This window comes from Alligator mississippiensis, chromosome 10 (genome assembly GCF_030867095.1).
Source record: "Alligator mississippiensis isolate rAllMis1 chromosome 10, rAllMis1, whole genome shotgun sequence".
Taxonomy (NCBI): Eukaryota; Metazoa; Chordata; order Crocodylia; family Alligatoridae; genus Alligator; species Alligator mississippiensis.
This window is the reverse complement of record NC_081833.1, coordinates 2,499,185-2,520,438: the sequence shown is the minus strand read 5'-3', so window position 1 is coordinate 2,520,438 and position 21,254 is coordinate 2,499,185. Positions and strand designations below refer to the sequence as shown.

At 50.7% G+C, this 21,254-nt stretch overlaps 1 protein-coding gene across 2 annotated transcripts in view; it reads left to right on the top strand.

Annotated features, from left to right (window-relative positions):
- Positions 1 to 21,254, top strand: part of KDM2B (lysine demethylase 2B) — a 140,474-nt gene that overhangs the window by 99,818 nt on the left and 19,402 nt on the right. For both annotated transcript variants that reach the window (XM_014594768.3, XM_014594771.3), the window contains exons 13-17: positions 9,749 to 9,973; positions 13,295 to 13,438; positions 18,899 to 18,985; positions 19,630 to 19,890; positions 21,011 to 21,049. In XM_014594768.3, coding sequence (XP_014450254.1) covers positions 9,749 to 9,973; positions 13,295 to 13,438; positions 18,899 to 18,985; positions 19,630 to 19,890; positions 21,011 to 21,049 — 756 coding nt within the window. The remainder of the gene's footprint in view (positions 1 to 9,748; positions 9,974 to 13,294; positions 13,439 to 18,898; positions 18,986 to 19,629; positions 19,891 to 21,010; positions 21,050 to 21,254) is intronic.

The following is a 21,254-nucleotide window of genomic DNA, read 5'->3' as shown; positions in this document are numbered from 1 at the left end:
CGGAGGGGAGGGGAGGGCAGCGCGCTTTCTCTAGGTTTTTCATCATTTCCAGAATCCTTTTTTTTTTTTTTTTTCCTTAAAATGAGATTCCTCAAATGCTTGCAAGAGCTGCTTGACTTCAAGTGAGAGGCTGACACTGAACTAGTTACCTCGCCTTAATTTGATTTATAGGCAAAGCCTCCTCTCCACTTCCCGGAGAGGACTGGAGTGAAATAAAGGAAAGGCTGTGTTAAAAAAAGAGAACTTCTGCCGATTCCCTGCAGAAGTCCCCCCCCCCCCGCTCCCCTCCCTCCAAAGGGCTTTTGCTTTGGGGGAGGAGAATAAACTTTAAATTTATGAAGTAATCTGTAAAATAATCCAGAACATGTGTTCTAGATTGCTTAGGCAGCTCCGCAAGAGGGTAAAATATGCAATTAAAATATGCTATGAGTGGAATTAAACATGTGTATGCAATTTAAACAGATAGGCTTGTTTTTCATAACTCAAGGTGCGTTTTTTTCCTTTTAAAATACTTTTAGGAAATCATTCTTTAAGTCTGACATACTTGGCCGGCAGCAGATACTCAGCCTGTTTCATCCATAGTAATATCGCTACTTGTTTAACCAACAGCTAACCAATAAATAGTTGTATCGCGTCAAAGGAAGCTGGGCTAAGAACGATTTGGGCTTAACAGTACATGTTAAGTGGGCTGTGCATGGCGCACTCTCCCAAACCGTGACATTTAATGGAGCATTAGTGTTCGGTGCTGGGAGATGTTTGCCACTAGACCTGTATCGGCTTGTGGAGTTGTGTAGGTCCAGGAACTCCAGGCAGAGTCTTGGATGAGTGACTTGATTAAAGCTGTGCGCACACATCCCAGGACTGTATGAACTGACAGGCCGCGCTTGTTGCTTGATTGCTGAACTCCTAGGCATGGCAGTTACTATCCCACGTTCCTTCCTGGTTTCTGATGTCCCACGTGTGCCCGTCTGCTCACTTCCTTTTGTTTGCTCTGATTTTTATTTTGATTTTTTTTTTAAATTTTGGGTGGACTGTTGTGTGCCGTTTAACAGACCCAGCTATTTGTGCGGGGCCAAGAATTGTCACCTGCTGTCTGCCAGGTGCAACGCTAGTGTAAAATCTCCACGGAAGACGATGGTGTTTAAGGGCACCTATAGACGTGCAGTGAGGCTGCTCTGACACGCTGTAATTACAGCACGGTGGAGCAGACTCGGTTAATTGAGTCTGCTGGAGTGTGGTAATTACCGTGCTCCAACAGACTCTAGTGTCACGTGTATCAGCATCCCCACGCTGAAAAATGGTGGCAGGGGCGTTTTAACTAAAGCTGGTTTGACAGACTTGAAAGTGCCGCCACCGCCATTTTTCAGTGCAGGGGTGCTGATATACGTGATGCTTCAGGGCCTTTAATTAGAGTGGCTCTCAGAGCTATTCTAATTAAAGCACACCCCCCCTCTCCCCCCAGCATGTGTATAAACGCTTTAATTGACTAAGCTTGACTCAGTGACACCCTGGGGTTGTCAGACCTGATAAAACCTGAGGTATGCTAGCATTGTGAATCTTAATATTAAAAAAAAAAAAAAAAATCCCAAGGAGTTGAGATCCTTTCTGGATTTCTGATCTATACCTGAAAGTTTTGCTGGCATGACTAATATGGCTAAAGAGTATGACTTTTTCTTCTTTTTCATTCAAGTAGTTGTACCTAGTGTGAACACAGTGATGCCAGTTGGTACAAGTCCTTTCTATGCTGCATAGCTACTTTGCTTCCCATTCAGGAACTGCTAGGCCAGTGTCACACCTTCATATTGACGTACCCGCCTTCATCCCAAAGCAGCGGTGCCACTTGAAATGTACCGCTGTAATGAAAGCAGCACAACTTTTCTGCATGCATCTGTCTCTGCTGTTTGTTTCTCTGCCCTTAGCCAGCGTTTCCTCCCAGTGATAAACTTAATTTCAGCCTCCCTTTCCCTCTTTCCCCCATACCAAAGCAGAAGGGGAGGGGAGAGAGCAGGGTGGGGGGCAGGGAGAGATCTTGACTGTCATGTTTTCGAACACCAGTGTAGAAATGGCGTAGCTGTTTGCGGTCAGCAGCCGGGCAGGGCTCAGAAACGTGTGCCCACGTGCAACTCGGCCCTGCCTCGCTCTCAGGAATCTTGGCTTTCGTTTAAAAAAAAGTGCGTGTTCGATGGGGGTGAGTAGGGGAATCGAGTCTGCACTATGGACTGTGCTAGCGTAGCCTGTTGGCTAGCAAGAAGAGATGGTTCTTGGCTAATACAGGTGGGCCAGCAGAAGTTCCTAATGTAGATGCGGTTAAACCGATCAAGGCTTGCTTCTGCTCGAGGGGGCTTGTTCTGCTGCACCAGTACAAGCCACAGGTTGGTTAGCGTACCCCTGTCCACACTGTGAACACTTTGCTGGTATAGCGTACCGGTGTCCCTCCCCCTTTAAAATGCTTCTGGCGCGGACACTGCCTGTACTGACAGCTTTTTCACCCCGTCCCCTGAGCAAAACGAGCGGGCACAGCTGTCAGATCGTCGGACCCCAAAGCAATGGCAGTCTTGGCCAGGAGCCTGTAGTGAAGATCTGGCCCTTGTGTAGCCAATGTACAGATGAGCCTGGAAAGACTGTTCTGATAGGGACGAACTGCCCCGCTTATCCCGGAGGTATAGACTCGGGTTCAGTGATGGTGATCAAGATGTCATCGTTGTCAACGCTTTCATTCCTGGTGGAAGAGGGGAGAGAGGACTGCAGATCTGCATTTTGGGAGATACCAGATTTAAAACATCGGCATAGTCTTTTTCTCAGTGCCTCATGTTGTTGGTTCAAGCATTTTTGATTGAAGCATTTATATTTGGGTGGGAATACCACTGCTTTTTATTCCTCTGGTGTGACCTCTGCCTGGCTGGGGAGTCTAGCAGCATACCTACACTTGTGTGTTGGTTGTCGGCCACCCTCTAAAGAGGACTGCACAGCAGCTATGGGGGGGTGTGTAGTGCATATTAACCTACCTCTGTTAGCCAGTAGAATAAGCTAGCAAGGAAGTTTCTTGATCTCTCTTAATGGGGCTGGAAGAAACCTCAAGTGGTTGTCTAGTCTAACCCCCTGCCTAAGGCAGGATCATCCCTGTTTAAACCATTCCAGTCGAGTGTTTGTCTAACGCTCAATTCTTGATGGCTTTCTGAAAGACAGGCTTTAGCCAAACACAAGTTATTGGGCTCGGTAGTGTACCTGAGTGAAATTTAAGAACGTGTGATGTGCAGGATGCCAGACGAGATGCTGTAACGGGCCCTTTTGTCCTTAAACTCTCGGTGTCTGTAGAACCGTACAGTGCTTTGGGATTCTTCATCAGGTTGAAAGGTGTTGTAGAAATATATAACTTAATTAAGTCAATATGGTGATGGTTTGGACTCTTCAGCTGACACAGCTTTTAAGTATGTTGTCAAATATATTGACAGACTCGGTTTCTGCTGCCTTAAACTGGTTCCTTCCTCATTATTGTTGACTTACTGAGAATTGCTGCAGCCTCATCAGCCTGTCGTCTTTTTTCCTTTCCCACCCCATTGGGTTTTTGTTTAGAATAGGGTTGCTCTCATTATTGGAGGGACAAGGCTTTAATGCTCTAGAATTGTTGACTTTTGCTGTATTTGTCTAACACGCAGCCTCGAGTGTATGTAACTGAGCTACAGCCAGGCGGGGAGTTTAATGACAGCCTCTAATTTTGGTTCAGGCTAGCGTTTTCATAGCTAGGTATGGGATACTTCTTAGAAATAGAAGTATCTGTTTCTGTCCAACGGCTCCTTGGCAGTCTATGAAGTGAGTATGGAGGATTGCAGTCTAGCTTCTAGTACTCCGGTGTATAGGTCGCTGACCCTGCTGCCGCCGCAGCCGATGATGACTGGAAACCAAGCTGGCTTTCTTAGGAGGGAGACCAGGAACTGAACTGGACCCTTGAGACTGAATTCCTTCCTCCTCCCTCTGGGCTTTCTGGGCCAAAGAGAGGGAGATACTTGTTCATGGAAGAGTTTGTGCTGTCACTGCCTGCTCTGTGAGAGAACAGGATGCTGAGTGCCCAGGACTTTCACCAGCAGTAGGCTAATTTTGGTGGAATCTGAGGTTCATCCCTGCTGCGGCTGCTGCTGTTATTAACAGATATTCTTAATAACCAGGGAGGAATCCATTTAATCGGAGGCCTGCCATGCTGTGCTTTGCAGCCAAGGGGCTTGTCTTGCATTGTGCAGTCACACTTGGTACAAGAGATTCTAGCTGATGGCAGCTGCATGCTGTGCTTGGCGTTATGTGGCCTTGGTTAACGTGGGTGCTTATTTGCCTGATGAAGCAGAGATAGCCGCAGCGTGTAGCACTGCTCCGCTTGTGGCTGTCTAACAATTCTCTGTGGAGGGGTAACTCAGCCTGCTTGCACCACTGCGCCCTGACATCCCTACTCAACTCCAGTGCCTGGCTGCCCATCTACACAATGTGGGCAACTGGTAGGTGGGCTGTGAGGATTACTTGGGGCTGGTCCTGCACCTTTGGAAGTGGAGAGTGCCAGGTATAGGTCAGGGGTCTCTGCTGAGATGTGTGCTGGGAACGCACGAGTCTGTTCAGACTTCTGCATGCCTGGCTTGCAACTGAAGTGCATTTAGGTCTCCTGCTGCTGCCCACTCGTGTTGCTCCACAGTTTGGAGCACTCCCAAATCATTGCTCAGCAGAGGGTTAATCCTGGAGTGACAGCAGGGTGTTGCAGCTCAGGCCTGAGATGCTTTGGCAGGGATGTGTGAAGGAAGGGTCTGTGTTGGTGGTTGGAGTGGCAGGGGCAGAGGCTGCTTCCCCAAGAGCAGTCATCGGTGTTGGGGACATCACCATCATTCCTCTTAGGTAAAGCCAGGACCTTTCTTTCCATAGGCCAGAACAACCTCTTCTTGGCCTCCACGCTCCCCAGCAGAGGAGTGTGTATGTGTGATATCCTGTGCTGATGTAGAGGTTTAGCTACAACATCCACTTACCATGCCTGAGTCAGTCCATACCTCTTAGAGCTGCTGTTTCAGGTCCCTTGGAGAACTAGGCTGGCCTCCTGCTGCTTGCTGCTTGGCTTAACCTTAGGCTGTGGTTTCATGGTCACATTTATGCAGTTATTAGCTTTGTGCTGTAAATGTCAAAGGTGATATTCCAGTGGTGCACGGGGACTGCAGGAGCAGGGCAGTCCCCACACTTTACTCGCACCCCAGTTTCAAGCCTGCCCAGAGCGGTTGTCATCTCTTTGGCCTCTTCATTGCCTTAGGAAAGTGGGGCAGCGCCATCAGCGATGCATAGGGCATGCATGCGCACCCCCTGAGATCGGCCATGCACCCCCTGAAAGGACCAGCTGCAAAATCGGAAGTCCATGTGTATGTGTGTGTGTCCCAGGTTGGTGATCGGCTGCTGGGGGGACCCACCCCCCTCCATCGGCGATCTGGTGTCCCCCCAGACTCAGGAGGCACCAGTTGCCCATGGGCAGTGCCACATTCAGCCCTGCCATCTTAATGCAGTAGCAATTCAGAGCCAGCCTGGAGAGGAGGCCGACTTCTCCAGTTACATAACCCTAATCACACAGATTGTAAAATGTGTGTAGCTACATTAGAGACAGGCTTAATGAGTTTCAACTGCTGGGTTTCTGCAAGATGCAGTTCAGTTAAATGACTGTCTAGAAAACCTTAGAGCGAACTGAATTCTGTTTCTTCACCGTGGTTTGTTTGAGAGCTGCTAATCAGCCTGGTCTTTGATCAGACACCGCAGGGAAAACATTGGATTTCCTTGGAAGCAGGTAAAAGTTTGGGCCTAGCAAGTGTGAAAGGCCTTCTCTGTGTTTTTTCCCCCCTCGCTGGCTACCAGAAAATTGAAAGGAAGGGATTCTTGTACTCTCCTTTTTCAGGCAGTGCTGCACCCTGCCTCGTGGAACAGCCTTGCTGTGCTGTTCCAAACACACACAAGCTGGCAGAGACAGTGAAGGTTTCCAGCTTACCCAACAACTAAGCATACAGCATACCTAGGACAACGGGCAGCCAGGGTAATGAATCTGCTAGCTAGCCCTGCCTGGGAGTGAGGTCCCAAGATTGGTAGCACGACTCCTGGGCTTGTTCCCAAGCTGCAGAGAGACTTTAGCAGATTTTAAGAATCAGGTCTTTAGTGACTGAACACGTGCATCTCCCATTGACTTGAGTAGGGATTGTGGGTGGTCAGCACTTCTGAAAATCAGGCTGCCAGTCTGTGTGTCTCAGGTTCCTCTTCTGATATGGACTGTTTGTCTTCTAGGGATGAGAGGGCAATGCTAAACTCCGGGTTTCTGAAGGGCTGAGATCTTTATGGCCCAAATGTGCTCTGGGTACTCGGGGCAAGTCAGACTGAAGCCCATAGGGGCTGTCCTTGTGTACTCAGGAGTAGGAGCAAGCTCCTTCTGTTTAAATGCAGCTTGGTGGGTTTGGTTCTTGCTTTTCACAGGAGTGGCATGAAAAAATTCACAGGACTAGCAAGGAGAGCATCCCACAGATGCACATGGATTGGGAGTGGTGGTCTGCTCTTCTGGGTCCGCAGCAAGTCCAGAAACCTTTGAGCCTTAAGACAAGGACACTGGTGCTTTGATGTTGTTAATCCCAGCAGATTTCTTTGAGTGGAAACTTGCAGGGTCTCGGGGTAGGCTGGGCCATGGCAAGAATGCATACCTCCAGGCTGAGAAAGAGATTGTCACTCCTCCAAGATCCTTCTCCGTCCCTTGAAACAGCCCCATGCTTTGATGCCCCCCACCCTGGCAAAGAGGCCTGGGTGCTATCTTCTTGGGGGTGGGAGAGAAGATGAGGAGGATTTCCTGAAGTGCTGGCTGGCATCGCTGTGCATTGGTCCCTGGTGGATGGATTCCACGAGCTGGAAAGATCTGTTCAAGTTTAATGTACAGCGCTCTCCTTACACAGCCCCGAGACCGAACCAGAGCTGACTTTTGGGACTGCAGAACGGGGGGAGGAGAGGAGCAGGGACCTGGGGGCCTGAATGAGGTTGTTCCAGCTGGGTCAGGAAAGATGGGAGCTGTGAGGAGGGAGAGCGTGAAGGGATGGGGGGAAACCCCAGTGTCCTGCAGTCAGCCCGGGGCTGAACATGCTGCCTCTCGCTGATCTGGGGAGGCAGGGTCTGAGCTGGGAATGCTTGTGGTATCTCTTGACTCGCATCAGCCTGGAATTTGTCTGGCTTTGTGCCACACGCTAAATAAAACACATGCAAAAAATCCCAAATGGTGCTGGGGGCTCCTTCTCCCCTTTGGTTTCCAGCCCCTTTCTGGGCTAGGAGCCCACAGGCTAGATTTCCTGCTAGTGAGCTTTTCAAATGACCAAGTAAGAGCCCCTTGAAATAGGATACACCCGGGAATTTATCCAAGGCCTCATCAACTAGGGTGTCACTTCTGCAGAATATGGGCTGACTTTTGGTTACTTGGATGGTTCCTGTGAGTAGAGCAATTCAAGCACTGGGTGGGCCGGTGCTAATGCGCAGCAAAGTATGAAAAGTGCCCCAGAGATAAGAAACGTCACTTTGACCGAGCAGGGGCTCTTGCATCTTTCCTGTTAATTCTGCCGAGCCGTGGGGGCTTATGCGGGGATGCAGGTGGCGTGGTGATCTTACAGTCTCTGTCCCTTCTCCCTCCTGCCCTCTCAGCCATGATTCATGACCACGGTAAAGTCCACTTTTCTAGTTGTCCCTCAGCCAGCTGCGAGTTTGCACTAGCGTGGCCCAGAGGTAACATCACGGGCCTCTCCCTTGTGTAGATGCTGCTTTGTTTCTAGTCTTTGAACGGAGCTGAATGTGTTTCACCCATACGAGCGCAGGCAGAATTTAATGCCTTGCTAGCTAGAGGGAAGACACCTGGGACGGCAACATAGCTGCTTCTGCCTACTGTTAACAGAGAGGAGTCATGTTGGCAATGTGTGTCCTGCTGCATGGTTTATCCGCCATCAGGGACTTGCCTTCCTGAAGGGTGGTCTGCTCTAGTTTCTTGCTCAGAAGAACTAAAGAGGAGGTCGGAGGAGCTCTGCGCAGGGGCAGGATCTTGTCAGGAACATAAATCATTCCTAATCTGGATGCTGGCAGGGCGTCGCTTCCAGGGTTGACTCTACTTTGGGAGGTTTAAAAACGATTCTGCAAAGCAAATAGCCAGCCTGCAGAATGCCTGCCGTCGGCTCTTAACAACGCCTACTCCCAGTACTCCTGGTTCTCCCTGCCTCCATTCAGATCTCGCACACCGTATAATCTGATAGCAGAATAGCACTCGGTGTGTTTTTTCAGGCATGTAACAATCTTCTAAAGTTCACTTAATACAGGGGTGTGTGTCAAGTGGAGTTGTCCTTTCTCAGTTGTGATGTACCTGTGAATAGGAAGCATAATTCAATCCATTCCTAGCTCCCCGCTTCCCCACTCCCTGCAGAGACGCCCCTAGGGAGCAGGGGCTGCTTGTGGGCTAAAATAGAAAATGTCTGTTAAAGTAGGCAGGTAACTGCAGAAACTGGAGACAGAGGAGGCCCATCGAGTGCAGGCAGAGGAACCTTTGCCACCTGTATCTTAGTGTGTAGTCGTGTGTGGCTTTTCTTCTGAGGTGTCTGAAGAGAGAGTGGGGGAAAGTGGCAGAACCAAATTCAGAATATTCCCACAGGTATCTTTGAAGAACTCGGGTAGAAAGGGTTTAGGGGGCTTGTTTCTTTACAAAATACCCAGCGTCCCGTGATACTTGCTACCCAGCATTATGACTGGGCCAGTCGGGAACAGAAAGTGAAAGTGGTGAATTTGTTCTCGTTCCGCAGGCTGAGAGCAGCAGAACAGGGATTAATGGCGCCGGCACTAAATTAAATGGGTTTGGCAAAGATTTTTGCTTTAAATTTAGAACCAGTCGGTTATGGAGTAAGAGACAGTGGGGGAGGGACTAGAAACGGGGTCAAATCCTGCTCGGTTACCCCTCACAGCTCTCTTGAAGGCAGTGGGGTAGCACATTTAAACTGGGAGGAGAGTTTGGTCCTTACTACTTTTTGCTTTAATGTGAAGCCTGTGAGTGGCTTTCTTGTTCCAGCTGGTGGACGGGCAGACCCGCTTCGGTTCAGGGTCCAGTCAGTTAAAATCCTTCTGTGCTTGTCTAGCTTCAGCCTCCAGAGGCCGTGGAAACCTAGGAAAAGGTGGCAGCAGTGGTTCTCCTTCTGAATTGCAATGCTTTCTCTGGCTCTGCACGTGATACCAGTGTGACGGGGGTGGTTCAGGAGGGTTTAGTGGTGTCCAAGTCTTGCACTCTGCTTTCCTGACTAGAGATGAGTCCAAATGAGTTCTGCTTTCCCTGTTGGATACTGGTGGTTCTGACCAGGGGACCCGGGCCTGGAGACTAGTCTGAGCGCGGGCCCAGGAGCTTATACACTAGTGCTAGGCCTAACTCTTGGGTTCCCTTGTGGCTGTGAGCCCATTGCGTGGGGCCCCGGTCCTGACGTGAGTTGTGCATCCATAGACCCATGTTGAGGGACTCTACCTGTGCCAGGCTCAGAAGGTCTCACGAGTACTGGGGCCGACAGTAAGGGCTGCAGTGTGTCCATGTGGTGTGTTCTCTGGATAAACTTGGAAAGCGCTTGTTATCTCTGTATCTAGACAGCTGACGCTAACATAATACACACAGTCCCCTTTGCCCCTCATTAAAAAAAGATTTCCTGCGCTTTGGGAAGCAAGCGTAATGAGACTCACCCCGTGTGTCTGGCTCTTCCAGAACAGAGCAGTCGGACGGCCCAAAGGGAAGCTGGGCACTGCCTCTGCAGTGAAGCTCGCGGCGAATCGGACGACGGCAGGAGCGCGCCGGAGGAGGACGCGATGCCGCAAGTGCGAGGCGTGTCTGCGGACAGAGTGCGGCGAGTGTCACTTCTGCAAAGACATGAAGAAGTTCGGGGGGCCTGGCAGGATGAAGCAGTCCTGCATCATGAGGCAGTGCATTGCAGTAAGTGCATCGCGGGAACTGGCGAGACATTTCACCAGGGTGTGCTTGGGTGAACTCCATTTTCAGACCTCTCCCCCCCCTCACCCTCTTCCAGCCAAAACCCCACAAAACTGAGGTGGGATTTCTGGTTAATTCTGTTGCTTTGGGTTTTCAGGAGTTTTGGGGTAGGGGTCAGGACTAGGACTGTGCCATGGAATCTGAAGCTCTTCGGATTTCAAGTTGGAGAAGGCTCCAGGTCGGGGCCAAGGCTAGAAGGGGGTGGCCGGGTTTGGATCTTGCCAGAATTTCTTTCTAGCTCAGCCAAATGCAGCAGAAATCCTGGGCAGGCACCTCCCAAGGCTTTGGCACTGGTGAGCTCGGCCCTTAGGCTAGACCAGGCACGGCCTGGGATGGATTGCCTTTCTCGCAGTGCGGTGCCTGTGGGCTCGCGCCCGGGAGCTGCTCTCTGCAGGGAGGAAATGCAAGTTGCAGCCTTGACCCCAGGGGTTAGTTGGTCAGTCAGGCTCCTGCGCGGGAGTTTCCCCTGACGGATTTGAAGCTCTCTGGACCAGCCGACTCCAGCCGTTGCTCATTGGTTGCACGTGTGAAGAGAAGGCAGTTTGTCTGGAGGTGCTGATAATACTTATCACGTGTGTAGTGACTTCCATCTGGCCTTGTTTAGCTTTGCAGCACGTGGAAGTTTCTAGTTCTTGGTGATGGAGAAATTGAAACCGAGAGCGAGGAGGCGTTTGGCCAGGGTCGCGTGATGGAGCGGAAGATCCAGCCTGGAACCCAGGACGACGTAGCTGGGTTTTCAGGATTGCTCAGCATTGAGCAGCTTCCATTGTTTCCATAGGAGCCGCTGGGCATTGACCCCCCGCAGCGGTGACCCTCTGACTCCCAGTCCTGGCCTAGACTTCGCATCCCCCTTGCAACAGGAGACTTGGCTTCCGCTCTCCTGGGTCTGTGCCTGGTGCTCTGACTTGCTTGGTGACCTTGGCTAAGCTGCTCAGTGCCTCAGGCTCATCCTCTGCAAACTGGAGAGAACACCTGCCTGCTTCTGAAGCGCTTCTGCAGCTCTAGAGGACTTTTCCACTGAGTCCCCTCTTTACAGGGCTGCAGCACAAACTGATCGGAGCAGGAGAAATTGTTCAGAGAATCCTCCTAGCCCCTGAATACAGAGCAGAACCACTCTTTCCCCCTACCTCTTTCCCTTCTTTTACTGACCGATGCTCACCTGTCTGCTCGGCTCCTGTGCATGTTTGGTCTGATCACACCTGCTTCATGGGACTGGATTCCATTTGGGTCCCTGTCCAAATCTCCTATTCTCAGGGGGTTAGAAGGTCTTCCTAGATACTTTTCTGGACCTGTATTTCACAAAGCTCTGGTCTAAGCCCTTAGCTGGCAGCTAAGAGGTCCCGGTTTGCTCTGGGAGCATTCCTACTCCTGTAAATACCAGTGTGACTCTTACTGTAAACTTTCCCAGAACAGGCAAGGCCCAGGGAGTCGCCAAGTTACAATTCTGGGAACTTGGTCCATGTGTCCTTCAGCTGTTGTAGGAGCAGTGCACAGTGGGTCCCTCTCCCACTGCTTCCAGCGTGTATCCTCCAGGAAGGGCTGTCTGAAAGCAGTGATTCAGAGCTTGAGAGTGCTTTCTTTGGTTAATAATGTCAGGTGTAGGAAGTAGAGCCTGCAGTGCACTTGGTAAAAAGGGGATGTCGTCTTTGTGAACTGATGGAAGCTTGCTGCCTTAAGCCTGGAAAGGTGTAGGGAGCCTGTGAGATATCGTGTGCCACATGGAAGGAGTCCTGGGGACACTGGGCTGGGAGGGCCAGTATTTCTGGTGCAGCTGCAATACCAGCCCTCGTTGGTGGTGCAGAGTAACTCGGTGCCACCTGGAGAGCCTTGCACCAAGCAAGTACAATTGCAGTAATGCCAGCTATGCTTGTAGGCTGTTGCGAACACAGTTGTGCTTGGATGATCGAGCGTATCAACAGCATGGCAACAGGAACTTGCAGTGCAGAACATGGCTAGGTAGAAAGAACTCAACTACCATTTCTTCATCTGTTGAATGGGAATAATCTTTCCCTTACAACTCTGTGTGTGCGCATGCATGAAAGGAAAAAAATAATGTTTGTAAAGCGTGTAAATGCTAAGTATTTATTGGCAGGAGACTGGATAGAAGCATTGCCAAAGTGAATACAGTGAGTGCCTGTATATACGGCAGGATTGGCATTAAAGATATTACTGTTAATACTTCCCTGTGCCTGAGATTTTTCCCTTCAGTTGCCAATTGCTCTGTCCACAGATTTCAATCAACGCACAATTACCCAAAGATGGTTTGTTAGGATTTTTATTTACTTCTAAAATGTGAGGCCCTTGCCATGAAAACCAGTGCTCTGCTCTTGAGTGTTTAATAGATAAGGAGTGATTTTATAATCTAGTTGATTGCATTTCAAATTGCAGCCAGCTTCTTGCGAGGGCCTTTGTTTCTCTCCTTGTCACGAGACTTGCACCATATTGCAGCAAACCAAATGTTTGTGTGTCTCATCAGTGCAAAAGCAGTTTCTTAATTAGACAAATGTTCAGTGATTTGACACCAAAGTGATAGAAATACATGAGAGCTAGATGGAGAATCGCAACAGCTGAACCAGTGTCTGACCTGGAAGCCAGAACTCCTGCACTTGCTAGAAATTTACCCCATTTTCCTCCTTATGCTGTTGGCTTTTCAGGACAGGAATGGTCTTCCTCTGCATTTACAGTGCCCGGCATGGGGGGACTCTGGTCCTGACTGTGGCCTCTAAGTGATCATGGTTGGAGTTGGGAGATTTTGATTCTGCCACAGATTTGCTTTGTAACCTCAATTGTGTCCCACAAGCTTCTGCTTGCCCTGTCTGTAATGTAACTTCACTGTCTTCCTGCAGAGGAAGGCAGGGAAGCTGAATAGGGCAGTTGTGATGTCCAGGCTCGGCCTCTTTCTTCCATGTCACACCTTTGGAATAAATAAAAGACAAGTTTTGGATGTATCTGATACAAGCTTTGGAGACTGACATCCATGTGGCTGGCCAGAGTCATCCCTGGGAATCTCCACTGACTGTTGTGGTATTACAGGGAGGCCAAACTTATTCCTGCTGTACCTGTCTGCAACTGTTTTGGATCAGGAAACAGATGCTCGGTGTGTCTTACTCTCTTATAACGTGGTAGTTGAAGCTGGGGATTCTCCAGTGTTTCTGGGATCGAGAGCCACTACTAGAGATGGCTTTGTAATAAGGTGAATGTTGATCCTCTGCTCCCATGTTTCCTGTGCTCTGATCTCTCTCTTTCTCTGGTTTGTGCTAACAGCCGGTGCTGCCTCATACTGCTGTGTGTCTGGTGTGCGGAGAAGCTGGGAAGGAGGACACGGTGGAAGAGGAGGAGAGCAAGTTTAATCTCATGCTAATGGAGTGTTCTATTTGTAATGAAATCATACACCCAGGATGCCTTAAGGTGAGTCGAGGGAAGTGATAGCTGCTGGTAGCAAAAATCAGAGATGGCCATTGCCTTCATGTGCAGACACTGCACTGAAACTGTGTCACAGCCTCAGGGTGGACCCCAGAGGGGATGCAGTAGCATGATGGTGCCCCTCCCCTCCCTATCCCCCCCCTCCTGTCTTTGGGACAACACTGTGGGAGCTGGGGACATTTTAAAACCCTGAAGCAGGTAAGACTCCCCAGCCATCCCATGCTTAGTGGCACATCCCCTCCCTTCTACCTGCTGTTGCTGCTGCTTTCTCCCTGTCTCTGGCTGATTGGAAGTGGGGGGAGCTCCAGAACTGCTCCTGCCCCACTCCAGCTGAGTTGTGCTGAGAGCCAGGCTTGCCTGGGCACAGGAGCAGCGGGTGGGTTCCTCCTCTGGGCCTGGTCCCCCTGGGTGTTCTCTGCCAGTAGGGAGCAAGTGGAGGGAGGGGGAGCCAGCCCACCTGCCATCTGGGTGGAGCAGGGGCAGGAGCAGCTCTGGATTCCCCCCCTGAAATCAGCTGGGGACAGCAACAGTGGTGGGCATGAGGGAGTGCCAAGAGCTGGGTGGGGGTGGGATTCTTACCTGATTCGGGAACTTAAAAATGTCCCTGGCTGCTGTTTGTACGGTGTGGTCTGATTGTCTGGGGGCGGGGCCAGGGGACAAGGACAGGGCGCTGGGAGTGGGGGTGCAGCTACCCCTGCCGCACTGATTGTTGCTCCCCACCCTCTCCCTTAAGAGAATCCGGGGGCTGCCCATGAGTGGCCCAAACGCCTTCTCGTTGGAGGCTGCAGTGAATGTAGAGCTGGAGCCAGGTGCAAGCTGGTAGCCCATTTGAACCATAACTTTTGGACACCTCCATGCCATCTCGGGTGCCAGCACTCACCTGACTCCATCTCTTCCTCTTCCAGCTACCAGCAGGCAACGGGTCTCTTCCCCCAAATGGTGAAGGAAAGAAACTGAATGTCTGTGTGAGTGGCAGTATCATGGTTTGGTTGGGCACTGGTAGATCCCACATACCCTTCTCTTCTGCCCCGACCTCATCAGAGATGATTTTTGGCCCCTCGTATGAGGGGGTGAGTTTTCCATCTCATTTTGAGGGGAGATATGGGCATAGTTGTGTTTTGGCCGACAGCTGGGCACTGGGTGTCTGACCTGCACCACGGTTGTGAGGAGTTAGCAGCTGGAGATATCACTCGAGTGAGTCTGAGAGACGTTGTGGCCCTTGGCCCATATGGGCTAAGGTCTGACTCCTATCTTGTAAGAGGCTGAGGTTGCACCAAGCGGGGGATGTTATGGGGCACGTGAGGTGGCTCCTGCAGGACAGTGATGTTTGTGACCTGGAGAGGGCTGCCCAGGCACTTGTGCAGAGTTCAGGTCCCTGCAGAGGTGTTGGCTGAGCATCTCTGCTCAACTCTGTGGATCAGGCGTTTTGTTTAGGGGTGCAGATGAGTTAAGAACACAACCCCCCTCCCACTTCCCGCTAGGTAGGGGCTTCCTAACTCCCTGGAAGGACCCAGACTGTGTTTCAGCCAGGCACAGACCTCGTTTGGCAGAGACTGGCTCTATCTCTAGGGCACAAAGCGAGCAGGTGTCAGTCCTCAGCAGTGCTCAGCACTAGGCAGTGCTGCCTAGACTTGAGGAAGTAGGCGGCTGTCCCTGCTAGTGCAAACAGGGCAGTCAAGCTTGGGCTTGTCTAATCGCCTGGAGCCATGGCTTGTGGGAAGCTCCTTGGCTGTTGTGCTGGAAGGGCTGAGGAATTTGGGTTGCTTGGTCTTTCTTTCCTGCATCTTTGTGCCAACTTATGGTTGAAGTGGTCTTTCCACTGCCTTGGCAATACGTCCCCCAGGACCCCCTACTCCCAGGGGGCAACACTTAGTGGTGTTGGGACCTGCTGTGCAGCGGAGACTGCGCTCTCTGTGCAGCCTGTCGGCTCCGTAGCATCTGGGGGTGTATGAATGGCACCGTTTTCAGAGGTGCTGCTGTGTAGATGGGCTGGTGGCAAGGAGCCGCAGTTGCTCAGCATTCCTGAAAACAAGGCCTTGAGTGTTTGGTGAAACAGTGACGTCCAGTGCTGCTGGAGCTAGCAGCCAGCAGGAGTGGGAGCTGCGTGATCTGCTCTGGGGCATGTCATTCTTGACTTGCACCACTTCCCTATTTCAGTTCACACCCCCGCCCATCCTAAACCTGTGCTAGATGCTCCTGCCCTGCAGCCACCTCATGGAGCAGCACCCTTTGGGACTGGCTGTATTGCGCAGAATTGGATAGTGGCAGCTGAGACTTCCTCCATCCCAAACTAAAGGAAGTGGGTCTGGAGGAGTGAGCGTGACCATTCGCAAATGCCATTTCCCACCCGTGTTGAGTGTCTTGTCTCCTGGATCCATCTGTTGAGGTGACTGCACCGCTCCCCTTGCAGTCTTGTGCTGCAAATGGCTGAACAGGCACCTGGGGTATTTTAGCCTCCATTGCAGGCTATTCCAGGTTATAAAGGCCATCTGACTTGGAAGTCCCTGTCTGGCTGCACAAGTCTAGCAGTCAGTAACCTCTTCCCCACCCCTCTCCACCACCCTTCCTGCCCCCGTCAGAGAATTGCTTTCAAGTTTAATTTCATCGAAGGGTCCATCTCTGCTGCAGTCAAGGTGACTGCAGGGTAGCGTAGACATGCCCAAGTTAGATTTCAGCATGCCAGCTCGGGTACCAGGAGCAGTGCGCCCCTGACAGCGTGGGGCTCGGTACAGCCTGACAGCCTCAGTGTTGGCTGCTCTCGTGTGGGCTCTGCAGCCTGAGCTGTGTTCCCCATTGCTGCAGCTAAACAGCTACTGTCCCTTGGCTGGCTAATTGAAAGCTAGTTTGGGTGTCTCAGTACGCTGTCATGAGAGCAGTGACTGCAGCATAGAGATACCCTAAGGCTTCTCCTACAGAGGGCTGTTCGCATTAAACACTCAAGTGGGATTGCACCAAAAATGGAGGTTTAAGTTTCTTGCCCGAAGGACCATGTCAGCCGGGGGCTTGTGACACACTCCTCTTTTCTGCCTGAAAATATGACCTGTGCATCCAGGTTGCTGAAACTAGACCTGCGTGTGGGAAGATCACTGAGTATCCTGAGTGCAGAGGCTTTTCCCCACAACCAACCTGTAGGGTTTTAAAAGGAATCTGCCTTTCATCACTTCTCCTTCTCCCTTTCCTAAGGAGAGCTTAGCCCAGGCTGATTAATTCAGCTAATGATCTAGTACGCTCCAAATCACACTGCTAATGTTGGTGACTTACTGCATTAGCTTATGCTACATTTCCAAGGAACCCAGATTAGTTTTCACCCATCAGAGAATGTTCTTTGCTGAGCCCAGATCCTTAAAGGAACAATAGGCTAAAAGACACTTGGGTGCCCCGTTCCTAGGGATGTTGATGCGATGGTGCCCGAATACCTGTGAAGGTGGGAATCTTAGTCCTAGAGATCTGTTTCTGGGCACTTTTTTCCACACCATTCTGAGTGAATTCAATACTAGCCATTCACCCCCAGCATTTGCACTAGGTGTGTTGGCAGAGAGGGCTGCTGTGTGCCTCTGAGACCTTGCCCTGTATGAAGGCAGCTCTGCCAATGCACTCTGCTTCCCTGTGTTTAATCATCGCTGCTTACTCCAGTCCTGCTGCCGGAGCACTGCCACGGTGCATGTCTGGCCTAATGATGTCAGAAAAGTGCTCCCTGGTGATCCCCACATCCTCTAGTAGGAAGACTTCATCATTGCATCGTCCCGTGTTTGGACACTTGGAATTACTGTCCTCATATTGCAGGTACATTACTGAAGATGCCTCATACTGTGGCATAGACATCCACCTGCTGTTAGTAGCAAACACTCGGAGCTGGCTCCCACCCAGCCAATAAGGTTGGTGACAGATTCAGTGGCAGGTTTTTGTGTGTTTAATTAGCTTGCTTACAATTACCCACATCTGTTCAGTGCCTTAAACTTCACACAAAGGGGCCTAACTGTAAAGTCTCCCCTGTTGGTAGAATGTGATGTGTTCAGCGCAGGACATGACTTGTTCCCTCCTGGGACTGGGGCCTGGAGCTGCTCCCTGCAGATGGAAAGCTCCATAATATGTTGTGGAAAGGTCATGCTTTACAATTGTTCCTGTGCGTCTTGGGGCATCTGAGGGTAAGAAGTGTCCTCTTGGCTTTTAAAGAAGAGGAGGTGACTTCCTTCCCACTGGATCGGAGGCTCCAGTGTGTGGCCCACTAGCACTGGGGGAAGGGAAGGGTTCAGATACAAATGTGCTGTTTCACTGAATTGCAAGAGAGACGGTGTTCCTGGAAGCTCCCCTTCATGGTCCTCAAGGTTGGAGCCCTTGGGGGGCCTGTGCTGGCCCCATTGCTGCCTGTATTCCAGATTCAGCCCCCTCAGTTGTGCCAAGGCTATGAGCCCTCTTTGGCTTGCTTCCATCATGCCCTTGGGGTGCTCTTTTGCTGCTGGTCTTCCTGGCTGCTTTGATCTCCACCTCAGTTGTGCATGTCCCTTCGTGGTCCCAAGAAGAGGTGGATCTAACTTGCTATAACAGCTTAAAAAAAGCTTGTTTGAATCATTGAGATGAACCCACCTGTGAATGCCTGATCCTACTGCACTGTCCCTTGGTCTTAATGGGCCCATCCTAGTGCTCCTGCCTCGCCCTGCTTGGCACGTTTGGTTTTGCTTGAGAAATGGCAAGTTTTTGAAATTGCCCAAGTCTTTTGGCAAAAGTAGCCTAGGCAGCAGCGTCTCATCGGACCACGAAGCCCTTAGCAGAACCGGGTGTGCCTCTGCTCCTCCAGCACCACAGTGCTAATCGGGGATAGAGCGGGCCTTTCTCGCCGTGCATTTTCCGTGTTGAAGGAATGGGAAGATTGTGAGTGTGCGTGTGGGAGGAGGTGGGATTTTTATCGAAAGAAATTCTAAGAGACAACAGATGTTTGAACAAGTTTGTCTCCTGGAACTGGGCAGGAGACCCTTCTAGTACCAAATTCAACCCCTGCCAGTCCCCTGGAGGGAAAAGAGTGAGTGCATCACGTGGGGGCAGCAGGTAAAGACTAGGGGATGACAGTCCGTTTCTCTCTACCCACAGCATATGCTGGGTGTCAGAGTGGGACTGTCCCCTATATCGGCCAACGAGTCGGACAAGGAGCCACCCGTTGCCTGTACCATGTTGGCCGGCCTGCTTTGTATCTCTGGCTTCCTCTCAGCGCTCCCTGCAATCTTACAGGGCCAGCATTGCACCAGGAGGACAGGACAGCCAGCTCCTGTAGTGCATGTGGGAGCTGGGAGCCCCTGGGAGGGGGACTCCTGATCTGGGCAGCAGGACAGCAGTGCAAAAAGTCTGTCCCCTGCTGTTGTAATGACTGCCTCCGAGTGACCAAACCTGTTTTCCCTGAGTTGCCCCCATGCTGCTGTTCACTGCAATCTGGGTTCTGCCTCTCCCACCTAGGTGAAGGAGTCGGACGGCGTGGTTAACGACGAGCTGCCCAACTGCTGGGAGTGCCCCAAGTGCAACCACGCAGGGAAAACTGGGAAAGTGAGTTTCATCCCTGTACACACCAACGTTGGACCAAGATGCCAAACCTGGCATAACTGTGTCTTCGTACAGCTCCAAGGCAGGGGCACAGCTAGTCTAAGAAACGCTCATCCCAAATGACAGAATTTGTTTTCAAGTAATATTGGCTTGCTTGAAAATCACCCTGCCTTCAGTAGCTTGCATTTTCACACTCCCTTCAGCTGAGATGAGCAGTGAGCCCTTGACCCTCTTGTCTCTAATGGTTTCACATTCTGATATCACATGCTGACATCATCGCCAGCCCTGGGGGGGGAGGGTGTTTTGGTCCAAACTGAAAACCAGTAACTTTTAATCTCAAGGATGAGCAAGTTCTGCTGGATCTTGAAAAAAGGGCCTTAAATGAGATCTAAAGCATCTCTTACAACTAGTGAGACATTGGGTTCTCTAACAACCAAGAGGGAGGTTAAAGAGGTGTGACCAAAGCAGGAAAAAAATCTGGAGAGGTGGAAAATGTCACCTCGCTGGCCACTTACCCTTAGAAACCTTGTAGTTGGTGACAGCCCACTATTTCCTGTCACACGTGGTGGATTTGTTGTAAACGGCAACAAAAAAAAAGAGAAGATATAAAGTTTGCTTGTGTTTTTTGTGTCTCTTTGGCGTACAAGCAAAAGCGCGGACCAGGATTCAAATACGCATCCAATCTCCCAGGCTCACTGCTGAAGGAACAGAAGATAAACCGAGACAACAAGGAAGTTACGGATGCTGCAAAGCGGAAAAGCGAATGTGAAGAGACCCCCAGGCGGAAGTCAGAGGAACATGCCAAGAAGTCTCCTGTTGACTCCATCTCGAGGAGAAAGTCGGACGAGGTGCATCTGCGAAGGAAAAGGAAATTTGAGAAACCCCAAGAGCCTGCTATGAGGAAACGGGTAGGAGAGCCCAGAGCCCTGTCCCCTTCCCCAGCCCCCTGTGGCCTGTAGGTCAAGGGCTCGTGTCTCGTGCTCCTCTGCTTTAGCTGTCCTCTGGGTCTTTCGAATCCCAGCGATTGTTTGGGTACGAAGGATACTGCATAGTGCTTCCCCTCCCTTTTTGAAAATGACTTGTCTGGTGGAGCAGGGAAATTTTCCACCTGGACTTTGTCCGTGAAGAGAAGCAGTGAAGGCCAGGCAAAGTTCCAAGGTTTGGGGAAAAATGAGGGAAGCAATTCTGAAGGAAGTAAGGATCCTACAATAGGAGGGGTGGCGGTTTAATTAACCTAATCCACGTGTAGCCACTGGGTGGTGCTCGACTCTTTTAACGAGCTCTAACAATGCACCCAACACACTCCACTTTAGAGACTGATTTTCCTGTCATCTTTGAAATACTGTTTCCTCCGATTACAGAGACATGGGAAAACCTGCTGCTTCCAGCTGCAGCATAGGCAACCGCTTGTTAGATTTAACTCGCTCGGTTATTTGTGCCAGACAGCAGCTGAATCTGTCACGTGCATTGGTTTAGTTTGAATTTCTAGGAATTGCAGATCAGCTTGGTCATGGACTTAAATTACTTCTGTCCAGAGTAGATGCCTGTGTGCTGGCTTCTAGTAATGTGCGGGTCGCTCCGGCAGTTCCTTTGCAAGGCGTGAGACTTGCACTAAGAGGTGGAATAGGGAGGGCCTGCGGCTGCACTAGCAGAGCAGGAGGGGCAGACTTGCACGGCACCCGCCTGTGCAGGTTTGACTTGTAGCCAGGATTGTTCTCTTCTCTGTGGGCACAGAGAGGATGCTCGTTCTCCTGGTTCCCACAAACATCCACAGTGCGGGACCTTTTGTTCCCCAGTGTACGGTGAGGAGATGGTAATGGCTGAATCCCAACAGAGATTTTTTGAAAATCAAGCCATTAGTACTTCAGAGATTAGTAAAATAATCTCATCCGTTCACTTCATTGTGTGTTGCCGAACCAGTTCATTAGATCAGCTATTTATGGAGGATAGTAGGAGAATAGGAGTTTTGCTGGGTACCTACAAAACAAATAAAATGCTTTTTGTTTTGGGTTTTCTTTCCTGGAACAGCTAAAACTTGGAAAAGAAGAGAAACTCTTCAGGAAAAAGGTACTTTGACACTGCTGTAATTCACGTGCCTTCCCTCTTGTGAGCTGAGTGGCCGTTCAGTTCCTCTGGCACTCGCATTGCTGGCCATTGGGCCTGCTTGCATGACAACCCCTCTCGATGCAGACAGGCTTTCCCCAGGGCAGGGGAACGGAGAGAGTCTGATTTGTATACTTCCTGTTCTGCTGAAATATTGCCAGAAATACAG